Source organism: Corticium candelabrum, chromosome 9 (assembly GCF_963422355.1).
Source record: "Corticium candelabrum chromosome 9, ooCorCand1.1, whole genome shotgun sequence".
Classification (NCBI taxonomy): Eukaryota; Metazoa; Porifera; class Homoscleromorpha; order Homosclerophorida; family Plakinidae; genus Corticium; species Corticium candelabrum.
In genome coordinates, this window is record NC_085093.1 from 1,892,514 (window position 1) to 1,905,639 (window position 13,126).

Below are 13,126 nucleotides of genomic sequence, written 5' to 3' on the forward strand. Positions count from 1 at the left end.
TCAAGAAAGCAAAAACATATTCAAACAGAAAGACAAAAACAAAAAAGAGAAAAAGAAGACTCGTAAAGTATGGGCCATGCATGCACACACTCACACACACACACACACACGCACACACACACACACACACACACACACACACACACATAGGGTCACGCCCATAATTTTACCCAGGCCTTCATGGCCCCGGGTAGGCCTATGCCTGGCTAAACTACTGTATAGGTTGCTGTGGTGTAAGCAGACTGCAAGATAACATGGCCAAACGACACAACAACTGCATGGTTCTCAAATCATTGTAAGTAGGCCAATAACTGTGAGTCTCCTTTAGCGTAATAACGAACTACGTCTTCGCGCCTACTTTCGAACTCACTTACAATAGCGTACAGTAGTCCCCAAACTGCTTTTTTATCTCTCCACCCTTCCACCCGCCCTTCCCCTCGCGTGCAAAAGCGGGCTGTCCAGTCGTATTGCACATGCGCATTACATGAATAATGGCGTAATGGTAAAATCAGTGCGGCCCTGTCGTTCGGATGCGGGCGGGTGATGTGAAACAGACATGCAACAAATAGGGACCTTATCTCAATGCTCTTGATACTATACTCTAGGTCATGCATTCATGCAGACACGAGTTGCGCAACTTACAAGTAAGCGAAACAGGCGAGCCACAAGATTCCCATGACGATGGCCAGTCCACTGCTCACTGCGATAGAGGGTCGACGCATTTGTTCTGCGTTCTCCATTACATCGGCCAGCAGGTCCAAAATACAGAAAATGACGGCTAAGATCAAAGCCAGCGCGCCACAACCGATGCCCAACTGGCAAGCAGTTTCCTTGAAGTCCAAATTTGCAATATCTTTGCGTGGAACACGCAGAGTTTAGTAGACGTTAGAGGGATGTTCTCGTAGAGCTTGTCGGCAATGCATCCCAAAACGACTACACCAAACACCTACAGAAAACAAGAACGTATCCGGCTATCAAATCCAAACTTGCAGTTGTACAAATGCAAGTCTTTCTACTGCCGTTTCGTTGGCCTCTCTATCTGCCAATTTTGCAAAACAAGACAGTCAATGCCCCCTTTTCGCTGCAGATTGAGGTGCGATGCGGGTGAACAGCACTCACCAGACCAAAAATTCGAAGAACAATCCGAACTAGAGCACTTCTTTTGGCTTCCATTGGTCTCGACTATTAGCTGATCGGCTTGAATTGCAATCGACCTCTGGCGCGGCTAGCTGTGGAATGAGCAGCTCTCCTTGGCATGGTCAACTACAGTGATCAAAGTCAAGTAAGGCAGCTGACAAATTTTAGTAAATGGGTCCCCTTTTGAGGTGTAGCTAGAGAGTCCAAACAGCCGCAAAACCAATTTCGACGTGTATCGTCGTGGAAAGTATGCCAGTCAATGCACTTTCACGTAAAATATCTACAGATGCTTTATAGCTAAAGTCTGTGCCAAAGTTACTAGAGCCAAATGGATTGGGGAGTGAGCTAGCTATAGCTAGGAAACCCCACTGGCATACCCCATGCAGATGCAATGTTGTTGTAGAAATTATTTGTGTGTCCCCAGTAGAGCTCTGTTTACTCTAACCTCTAGATAAACCATGCAACAGACTTTCCTTTCAAGTTTGATCCTCTAGAGATCGAATTTGCTAGACAGTTTGACGGATCTGCAGTGAAACGGACAAAGCCATTACTAAAAACTTGTGTGGGTCTAACAACCATATACATAGAGCCGCCAAATCGGCGCAAAGATTTGATCTCGTTTAGAGTATCTAGGTATACGCTGCAAACAACAGAGAGAGTAAACTCTTTCAACCGGAAGTGAACCTAGCATCGTGAATTGTCTGCAATCAGAAACGTTTGTTTAGCATACAACAAGAGACAAATACGTTGGATACTAAGTTTTTTAGACAATGATTATAGTGAAGATGCCAGAGATTCAGCCGGCGTCTCTAAACTCTAAAATTATAAAACTACTGTACTAGAGACGAATGTGATGCGACTTCATGCTGATTCCATGCGCTAGAAGACTACGAAACGGCATATTTTACACACTAACAACACACGTACACGTACGCGTTAGCAATTTTGCGTATTGCTGCCTTCACAAGTCTAGAAAAAGGAAAGGGTGGGGCCCGTTTTCTATGGGATATCCTCAGTACGACTGCATACGGGATCTGATTTGGTCTAATCAATTGTTGGGTATCTAGACTGCACAGAAACGCCAAAAACTTGAATAATTAATTGAGCAGTTTGATATTGAGGCAAAAAGATGTGCTACACCCGCGAACTCAAGCAAAACCATGCAGACAAGTAGCAAAAGCAGAAAAAAGGTTCGTTGCTTATACATGTAAAAGCAGCAAAAGTTGCCAAAAGCAGTGATGTCAGTTTCATTGCAACTTGAACTTCATTCAGGAGGTGGCACCACCTCGTAGAGCGACAAAGCCAAAAATAGCAACAGCAAACTACACACCACAATCAGTCACGACATAAATTCCTTTGCCTAACAGATTAAATGTTGGTCGGCCTTACCCATATAGGAATAGACAGAAAGCTGAAACCTAGGGTAGCTTGCCCTGGAATCTTGATCTCATCCACAAAGTCATTGCCATCAACATCGACCCACAGTTTGGTCCTAGAACACACAACAATATGAGATCGCTCTTATACATCAACATGTATTATCATGTTCTGTCTAGAAGTAATGATTGGTTTGCAACTTTTAGTACACTACAGTACATGTACTACTTGTAACTGGTATTCTATTTTGCTTTTGTGAGCTAAAGTTTTTGGAAATATTAATTAATTGATACATTTGACATGATTGTTAATTCTATTATATAACCACATTACACTGTGCATCAATACTCTTCTTACTCATCAGACATTGATGCTATACGTTTGATGTTATAATCTTTTCTGCTTGTCTAAAGATCTCTATAGCATTCATCGTGCAAACTATCAAACTTGATCTAAACATTCTGAATACACATCAAGAAAGAGATAGTTGGACATATTACAAACCCAGAATTCTAACTAGAATTTTTTTCAATCGAAAATGACGTCACGTATTTGCTGACATCACATATTTGATAACGTCATAACTTTCTGTTGTCAAAAACATCGCAATCTATGCACGCGTAGGGGCGGAACTGATGAGAACGAAAGTAGGCGTGGCCTCTTACACAGGTGCTCTAATTTACAGCCAGTGGATAGATACCTTTAGGCAAACACGAACAGCTTACATACGAACACCACTTACAAGTAACCGAAACAAGCAAGCCACATGATTCCCATGACGATGGCGAGCGCGCTGCCTGCAATGATTGCGGGTCGACGAGCTTGCTCTGCATTCCCCATGACGTCCGTCACGAGGTCCAAAACACAGAAGATGATGGCTAGGACGAGAGCCAGCGCGCCACAAGCGATACCAAAGTCGCAAGCGGCATCTTTTCTGTTAAAATAGCACACTTTAGAGAAACCGGAAACTGGTGACACGTAGAGCTTGTCTGCAATGCAACCGAGAACGACTACACCGAACACCTAACAACAACGACACAGTAGTCAACCAAATTTAAACTTGCAGTTGCGCAAATTGTGGGGCCTGGGCCGTTTGGTAGTAAGCGCTCACCAGACCAAAAATTCGGAGAACGATTCGAACCAATGCGGACTTCTTAGGCTCCATCGATCTCGATTTCTGCTTGAACTGTGGCGCGGCAAAGTCTAGAGTGAGAGAAGCTCACACGAGTGCGTACTTTGATCCTCCAACGGAATGTAGAGGCGTTGTCATCATGATCAAAAGACTGCCTTTCCATTGGTCAGTGTCATGCAACAGATTACGAAATGCAAGATACTATATCAGCAAGAATCTCGAAGATGCAATGTATTTCCTGCACCGGTCTAGCAAGATGGTGACGAAACCGGTTTGCAGATTGAAAGCAAGCAGTCTAGCAATTACTAATTTACATGAAATGCGCGACGCTCCACGGCACATGCGGCTGAAATGCGACAAGTTCTAGAATTTTTTAGTAATTTCTCTAGATAGACACTCTCTCTTCGCGCTGACTGTGCGCTCGGAAGTCGAAGGCTATCAAGACGAAACAGAATGAAGAAGCACTAGAAGTGCAAACCCTCAGCCGGATGCACCTTGAAGGTAACTAGTCGCGCTATGACAGAATGGTTTAATTAGACAACAATAACCGCCACGCAAAGCGAAAGTATAGAGTATGGCGTGCCATTTGTGTCAAAATTAGACAATGAGATGAGGCGATGAGACAATGAGATAAGGCAAAGAGATCATGTGATGAGACAATGAGATGAGGCGATGAGACCATGAGATGAGGCAATGAGATCATGTGATGAGACAATGAGATGAGGCGATGAGATCATGAGTCTAATTTTGACACAAATGCCACGCCATAATAGAGCACATGCGTAGTCCGTCGGTCAACACCAGAAAGCGACAACTTGCGTAGCCCTCAAACCCGGGGAAGTTTCCGTAATTGCAATCGTTGAAGAGAAGCCATGCGAGTGCATTTGCGATTGTTTGCCGTCTTGGAACGGGGCCGTTTCTGAGTAAAGTAACAGGAAGGACTAGATTGACCGAGGCCACGCCCACGCAAATTTGCAGCAGCAGCGAACCGAGAGTACGAGACGAACGTGGTCCCATGCATAAGCTCTATAAACATTAGCTATATAACGCGAAGGCTTAAACCAGTGCAGTTGTCTTTACTAGAGCTGGAGGTAATGAAGTGCGGTCTCTAGATAGTATTTCTCACATTGCCAGTAGTTCTGTTCACCTTGAGTACTTAATTAATTGTCCAGTTACGAAGACGTCCTTCTACGTGTAGCAACCTTTTCCTTACGTCATACACTACACATAACATCGTCTAAAGAAACACTGTACTGTACCATAGACCTCGATCACGGTACCGGAAGTAATCATTACGCCCCCACATTACAATTCTTTACACGAGGTTATGTAAATAAATGCAGGTCATCGTCTGTCTGGCGTGTTACTTGTTTCCCACACGTTCAGAAAAAATTTTGGACCCTTTTGGAGCCAGCCAAATGACAAACCGATGAGTTTACGAGGCCACGTGTCTGAGACCTGAGTTTGGGCAAGAGTACTACAGAAAGACCGTTGATTTCCATTCGTAGGAGAACAGCAGACACCATTTCAGAGTCCACAACAAGGTAGTTGTGCAGTGCTTTCATTCTACATGATGCCTACTTGCCTAGACATCTAGGATTTTTGTTGGCAGCCTAATTCGCATTCAACTTGATTGGTACGGCTTTCTGTTTGATTACAGCTTGTTCTACTGCTGCTGTAATAGAAGTTGAACTGCTAATGAGCAATCTGGTTTAGTTTAGGTCTCTAGGAAAGTTGACAGACGCACAACTCAAAAGGTTTCGTTATCGCATGTCATGTGATCACGTGTGATATCGTAAGCTATTTGGCTAATGCTGCGAGCTAACATGTTCACAATGGATGCTTTATGCCTCAGTAGTTTGCATGAAGTGTTTTTACCCGTTTTGAGTGCTCTGCCGACTACAGAGTTAGCAAGCTCGCTCTACTGACTGTGTACCACGCACCTAAAATTTGTTGGCGTGCGGCTACCTAACGGCCCCGGTATGGAGAGGCAAACAGGTGCAGCAAATGTACAGCAAATGCAATATCAAACACACCACAGTCAACGCCTCCTCTCTGCTGTTGAACATAACATCGTGTGTTCAGAGCTACAATTGATTAGCCGTCCAGGGCTATGCATGGCTATATATATATATATATATATATATATATATATATATATATATATATATATATATAAATATGCGTTGGGTCGTAATGCATCATGTACCTAAACGATCAGTCGACTGACGAACTACCCGTGAACTTCCAATGAGTCATAGCGAGGCGACGATATACGGTCATGTGCCAGTGCAACAGATTCCACGACCTCATGGTGATGTCATTCTAATACCAGACAGCATCTAACCTAGATGATGACGCAAAGATCAACATACAGCCTACGCACAGCCGGCAGACGTCACTTCTTCCACCTAGCTAGACTTGCTACAGTTCAGACCGTGATATGCTTCTCTCGGTTTCTGCAACACTTCTTAGAATGGTAGAACTAATTGAAAATGATGAGAGACAATCCAGACGTAGACACAGCTAGACGGCACTGGATTTATCTTGTACGAGAACTTGTGCATGGCGTGGGCTAGTCGGTGTTTCGTACTAAAAACAATGACATCACCGAAAGTTCGTGAACTCTGCAGCATAGTGGCACATGATCGTCTAGCATCATCGCACAATTACTTCTTGGAAGTGCACCGGTAGTTCGTCGGCCGACTGATCATTTACCTACATGATGGATAGAGGATACCAAATTCCCCAAGGGATGCCAAGAGGGGTGCCTCAGACCCTCAGAGAATATGGCTCGGGGATACCAAATTCCCTAGTGAATACGGCTCGGGGGTGCAACAAACAGGGAATGTCAAATTCCCTATGACACCGGCTTACGCAGGTCTAGATCTGCAGTGACAGGAAAGTCATCCGCAAGAACAGAAGCTCAAGATTCTCCCAAGGTGATCGATTGAGCGCATTGATTGAATTGCACGTAGGCGCGCGTGTGTAGAACAGCAAACCGCGCATCTTTGTTTCTAGCTGCGGTGAGTACTGCATAAAATGCATGGTAGTTAATTAATTAAGCCTAGTTGAGTTTGAACGACTCTAGCGTAGTTACTAAATTTGTTGAGTTTTAGATTTAGCTAGATTGTTGCTATTTGTGGTAATAGATAAATTCATATACCATGCATATGTACTGTGCTCATCAGCAATGGCTGATCGCACCTGAGATTGATTATTTTGGGGAAGTGGGAGATTCCCTTCTCGTTAGAGCGGAAATTGCAAGAGATCGTCATAGGGCGGAAGTCGTCGAAGATTCACTCCGCCCTTTCCAATCAGCAGCACACGTTGGAATGAAAAACGACTCCCTACTGCGTTGAGTCATGACTAGGGCACGCGTTCCATCAGACTACCTGCTGCGTAATTCGCACAAGGCTGTTTCATTTTTCGTTCTTGCTGCGTTCAATTTTCGCTCTTGCTGCGTTCAATTTTCGTTCTCGCTGCGTTCAATTTTCATTCTTGCTGCGTTCAATTCTTTTGACATTCAACTCAACCAAATATAATCAAAGATGGAAACTTGAAAATAGAACAACGAAAAATGAAAATCAAAAATGAAAATCAAACATGAAAAATAAAAATTTTCTTGCCGAGTTAATTTTTTTCAGCAAAATAATTGAAAACCTTTGACAAAAATTGAAAAATAAAAAATAAAAAATAAATATTGAAATTTGAAAATTGAAATTTGAAAATTGAATATTGAAATGGCCGGAAGGGTCACAGACCATGAATCCGCCTCAAGATGTTGAGGCCGTTAAACGGCTCTTGAGAATGGTGAACTACTTGTCTAGGTATCTATCCGATCTCTCGGTCATGTGTGAGCCTTTGAGGCAACTGACACACCCGGATGTGATCTGACAATGGACAAGTAAACATGAACGGTCATACCAACAAGCCAAGCAGGCAATAACAAGCGTACCTGTCTTGAAGTATTTTGACAAGTTCGTACAAACGGTACTGCAGTGTGACGCATCAAGTAAAGGCCTTGGTGTCATATTATTACAGAATGGGCAACCAGTCGCTTTTGCTGGTAGACCATTGACCAAGACAGAGTGTAAATATGCTCAAATCGAGAAAGAACTACTGTCAATAGTGTTTACAGCAAAAAGATTTGACCAATACACTTATGGAAGAACAGTGACTGTTCAGACGAACCATAGACTTCTAAAAATAATAGTACGGAAACCGTTACAGGCTGCACCACGAAGACTGCAGAGAATGTTATTGCGCCTGCAGCGGTATCAAATGATAATAGCATACAAACCTGGAAAAGAGTTGGTTCTGGCAGACACGTTGTCAAGAGCTCACTTAGAAAAAACAGGAGGTGGTTTTGTGAGGATGGTGAAGTTTTTGTATTATAGATCTCCATTTGAAGTGGAGATGAAAAATGTCAATGCTGTCGATTGCCCTTTCATTTCAAATTCCAAGATTTAAGACATTCAGAAGGCGACAGCGAAAGATTAGGTATTGAAAGAGCTGATGACTACCATTCGTAGGGGTTGGCCAGAAGGAAAAGATCGGCTGAATCCAGTGCTGGCATCATATCACCCATTTCGAGATGATTTAGTGATAGAGGGTGGAGTTATCTATCGTAGAGATAGATGTGTAATTCCTCCTTCTATGCTAGCTTTCACACTAGCGCGTATACACATGTCACACATGGAAATTGGAGGGTGTGTCCGGAGAGCCAAAGATTGTGTGTTCTGGCCGAACATAAACTCCGCCATCAAGGATTACGTCAGCAAATGTGACATCTGTAGACGGTATGACCGGGCACAACCAAAGGAAACTCTGAAGTCACATGATATACCAGATGGGCCACGGAAACAGTTGGGTCTGATCTGTTTGCTTTTCAGGACAGAGACTAGCCTATATTGGTCGACTATTATAGCTAATGGGTTTATCTAAGTAGAACCAATGGTCGAGACAACATCGAAGGCAATCATTGGCAAGCTGAGACAGCAATTTGCAAGGCAAGGGATACCCCTTTCTTTGCTAACAGGCAATGGTTCTCAGTTTGTGAGCAAGGAGGCGTGTCAATTCAGTAACAAATGGGAATTGGAACATAGGACCTCAAGTCCCTATTACCCACAGAGAAATGGTAAAGCGGAGAGTGCTGTAAAAGTGGTAAAGCACCTAATTGTAACAGGAGTAGACTACATTGCGCATGCGTAGTACAATTACCACTAGTATATAAGCAGACACAGTACTTGTACACTTAGTATTGCGTGACTAGCCTAGAGAGTCAATAACATAATACACTATATTACATGGTGTCAGAAGTGCAGTGACTCGCAGCAGACTGTTTATGAGCAACAATGTCTACGGCTACGCAAGTACGAGAGTCACCGGAGCCACGCACAGTACGAGAGTCACCGGAGCCACGCGATCTCGTTCATTTGACGAATGTGACAGTCCCGTTGCCGGAGAGATTGAATCTAAAAGGCAACTTGGCACAAAACTGGCGAACGTTTCGCAGAAGATGGGAATCTTTCGAGGTCTCGTCCCGAATGACCAGAAGATCGCACAAGGAGCGAGTGGCGACCTTCCAGCAATGCCTGCCCGCAGAAGCTCTCGAGGTTCTGGACACCTTGCCCTTCGCAGAAGGTGAAGATAGAAATGATATGGCAGTAGTGCTTCGCCATATGGAAGCGTACTGCTTCAGCAAAACAAACGTGATCTACGAACGGTACCAGCTCACGCAGCGAGCACAGAAGCAAGGTGAGCCTTTTGATGACTACCTAATTTCGCTAAGAAGCATGATTCGTGCATGCAATTATGGTGCGATCCAAGATGAATTGTTGCGCGACAAGATAGTCCATGGGATACGCAACAATGACACCCGTCAGAAACTGCTGCAAGAAGCTAAATTAACTTTGGCGACCGCGATATCCATATGCCGTGCCGCAGAGTCGACATCCGCACAAGCCAAAGCCATTAGCTTCAGCGATGACGTGCATGCACTGACCGCGTACAGCACACGCAACAGGAGAAGACAAGCCACGGTAACCGCTAGGGTACCGCAGACATGTCAGTATTGTGGACGACGACATGACAGAGGTCCACGACAATGTCCCGCACTAGGCAAAACATGCTCAAAGTGTGGCAAAGCAAACCACTTTGCTTCCGTTTGCCGACAGAAACAACCACAAAAGAAGACAGCTTCCCCAAAACAACAGTACCGCATACACCGTATGGAAGACGACGAGTTAGACCAAACCAATTACTTGATGACAATCACATTGACCGATACCAGAAACACGGATACAGCCTATTCTCTTCAAAATAGCCAGGAGACACATGTCAATCAACTGTACGCCACAATGACAGTCGGTGGGTGCCCAATACGTCTACAATTAGACACAGGTGCTACGTGCAACGTTATCAGAAAGTCGGAAACTCCTCCAGGGACCGTACTACAGAAATCTGACAAAGTTTTGTCTCTTTACAACAAAAGCAGACTGAAACCTCTGGGTAGGTGTACTTTGCCAATCATCAACCCCAAAACGAAGCAACAACACATTGAGGAATTCGTTGTCGTTGCAGACAACGAAGCAGCTACCTCTCTGTTAGGAGCCGGAGCGACGCAGCGACTAGGACTTATCAGCGTACACCTCGACCACGTACGTACTGTCAAACACGAACAGACAGCACCTGGTTCTTGCAAACCGCAGACAACCACGGACACCACATCTGACTTAAAGCAACTTCTTGCAACATACGCAGATGTTTTCGATAGCAGCACTGTTGGTCAACTGCCTGGAATGCTACATCTAGATGTTGACCCCACGGTACCACCTGTCAAAATGCCTCTAAGAAAAATGCCCATTGCTATACAAACACAGCTGAAAGACGAGCTGCAGCGACTGGAACGACTAGACGTGATCGAACGAGTGGACACTCCAACCGAGTGGATATCTAGCCTCGTCGCCGTCAAGAAGCCGAACGGAAAACTCCGCTTGTGCATCGATCCCAAGCCCTTAAACAAGGCACTGAGACGCAGTCACTATCCGATGCACACCATCGATGATCTGCTGCCTGAACTATCGCAAGCCAAGATGTTCAGCGTTTGCGACGTAAGTAATGGATTCTGGCATGTTAAATTAGACGAAGAATCTAGCTTACTTACGACATTTGAGACGCCATTTGGACGCTACAAATGGAAGAGGATGCCTTTCGGTATCTCACCTGCACCGGAAGTATTCCAGCGACGACTAGACGAAGCCCTAGACGGAATGCCCGGAGTGCATACAATTGCAGATGACATCCTGATCACTGGAGTAGGAAGTAACATGGATGATGCAACAGCAGACCATGACCGCAAACTCCACAGACTACTACAGCGATGCCGCTCCAAAGGAATCCGCATCAATGCCGACAAACTCAAGTTTAGGCAAAGCAAAGTTGCCTATCTTGGACATTTGCTCACAATCGACGGTTTGAAGCCCGACCCCAGCAAACTTACAGCAATACTAAATATGCAGAAGCCCACAGACGTTCACGGAGTGCAGCGCATACAAGGACTAGTCAATTACCTCTCGCGCTTTCTTAGCAATCTGACCGATTTGTGTGAGCCACTTCGCCAGCTCACACACAAGGATACAGCATGGAATTGGACTGATATCCACGACAAAGCTTTCCAGAAAATAAAAAACGCTATTACTGAAGCACCTGTACTGCAATACTTTGACCCGGCTGAGCTGACAACAGTACAATGCGATGCGTCAGAAACAGGACTGGGAGCAGCTCTCATGCAAGCAGGCAAGCCGGTAGCCTACGCAAGCAGGGCTCTGACAACGACCGAACAAAACTACGCTCAAATTGAGAAGGAATTACTTGCAATCGTCTTTGGGATGGAAAGGTTTCACCACTACACCTACGGCAGACCAGTATTGGTAGAAACTGATCACAAACCTTTAGAAACTATTGTCAAGAAACATCTACAGAAGACACCAAAACGACTGCAAAGGATGCTTCTCAGACTACAGCGTTACGACATCACAGTTACCTACAAGCGTGGTACTCAGATGTTTCTAGCTGATACACTGTCACGAGCCTATTTACCTACTGACAAAGGACCATCATCCAGCCATTTGGAAGTGGTACACCAACAGACCAATGTTGCAATTGAAATCGAACATATCAATATGGCGGATTACATACCGCTAACACCAGAGGCAATAGCACAAATCCAAGAAGAAACAGCGAAAGACCCTACATTGCAACAGCTCAAGCTTATAATTCTACAAGGATGGCCAAACAAGAACAACCTTCCACCGGATTTACTTCCATATTACAGCTATCGAGATGAGCTAGTTGTGCAACATAACATTATATACAGAAATGATAGATGTGTCCTACCAAAATCGATGAGAGCAAATACCTTGCAAAAGATACATAGCTCACATCTAGGCATAGTTGGATGTCAACGTCGAGCCAGAGAATGCATATTCTGGCCCGGTATGACTGCTGACATTGCAGCTTATGTCAGCCAATGCAAAGTTTGTCAAGCCCTTGGCACACAGCAGCAGAAGGAAACGCTAACACCACACCAAATCCCAAGTAGACCATGGAGCAAAGTCGGACTGGATATCTTTACGCTTTCAGATCAGCATTATCTGATTACAGTCGACTACTACAGTAACTTTTGGGAGATAGACCGTTTGGACAGTATGGACTCAGCCACGGTCATCAGAAAACTGAAAAGTCATTACGCAAGATATGGTATTCCATCAACAGTTGTATCAGACAATGGACCACAGTTTGCGTCAGATAAATTCAAAGACTTTGCCAAGACATATCAGTTTGACCATATCACTTCGAGTCCAGGGTATCCCCAATCAAATGGGAAAGCAGAAAGTGCAGTCAAAACCGCAAAACACATCATGGGAAAAGCAAAGATCACTGGGTCAGACCCATGGCTTTCACTGTTGGATCACAGGAACACGCCAACAGCAGGAATGCAAACTAGCCCAGCACAGCGACTGATGAGTAGGAGAACCAGAACTCTTCTACCTACCACTGCAAAGCTACTGAAACCTCAGATACCAGTCGATGTTCTTCAGGAACTAGCAACACGACAAGCAAAGCAAGCCCACTACTATAACAAAACAGCAAAGGATCTGCCTCGCCTACAACCTGGTCAAGCTGTCCACATACAACCACTCAACGCCTACGACCACAAGTGGAAACCAGCAACCGTTCAGAGACAAGTAAACATCCGATCCTATGATGTCACTACAGAAGACGGACGACTTCTTCGCAGAAATAGAAAACATCTACGAGCAGCACCAGCAACAACAAAACCCAAACAACAGACAACACAGATAAAGACATCACAACAAAGCAGAATAACACCCGCAACGATCTCCAAACACACAGAAACAACGAATGTCGCCCGCAGCAAACGAGTTGTGAAACAACCTGCTTACCTGAAGGATT

At 44.6% G+C, this 13,126-nt stretch overlaps 3 protein-coding genes across 3 annotated transcripts; 2 read left to right on the plus strand and 1 right to left on the minus strand.

Moving 5' to 3' along the window:
- Window positions 1–2,232: 2,232 nt before the first annotated feature.
- On the minus strand, window positions 2,233–3,922 carry LOC134184892 (synaptogyrin-1-like). The gene is made up of 4 exons (XM_062652658.1): window positions 3,626–3,922; window positions 3,257–3,537; window positions 2,527–2,629; window positions 2,233–2,459 (listed from the first exon to the last, which is right to left on the minus strand). Exons 1-4 carry the CDS (start codon window positions 3,677–3,679, stop codon window positions 2,406–2,408), a joined length of 492 nt encoding a protein of 163 aa, XP_062508642.1. The 5' UTR covers window positions 3,680–3,922; the 3' UTR covers window positions 2,233–2,405.
- Window positions 3,923–8,164: 4,242 nt separating this feature from the next.
- LOC134184060 (uncharacterized protein K02A2.6-like) lies at window positions 8,165–8,860 on the plus strand. Its single transcript, XM_062651663.1, has 2 exons — window positions 8,165–8,519; window positions 8,598–8,860. Exons 1-2 carry the CDS (start codon window positions 8,165–8,167, stop codon window positions 8,858–8,860), a joined length of 618 nt encoding a protein of 205 aa, XP_062507647.1.
- A 143-nt stretch (window positions 8,861–9,003) lies between these two features.
- Window positions 9,004–11,128, plus strand: LOC134184064 (uncharacterized protein K02A2.6-like). Its single transcript, XM_062651667.1, has 2 exons — window positions 9,004–10,972; window positions 11,019–11,128. Exons 1-2 carry the CDS (start codon window positions 9,004–9,006, stop codon window positions 11,126–11,128), a joined length of 2,079 nt encoding a protein of 692 aa, XP_062507651.1.
- Window positions 11,129–13,126: the final 1,998 nt, after the last annotated feature.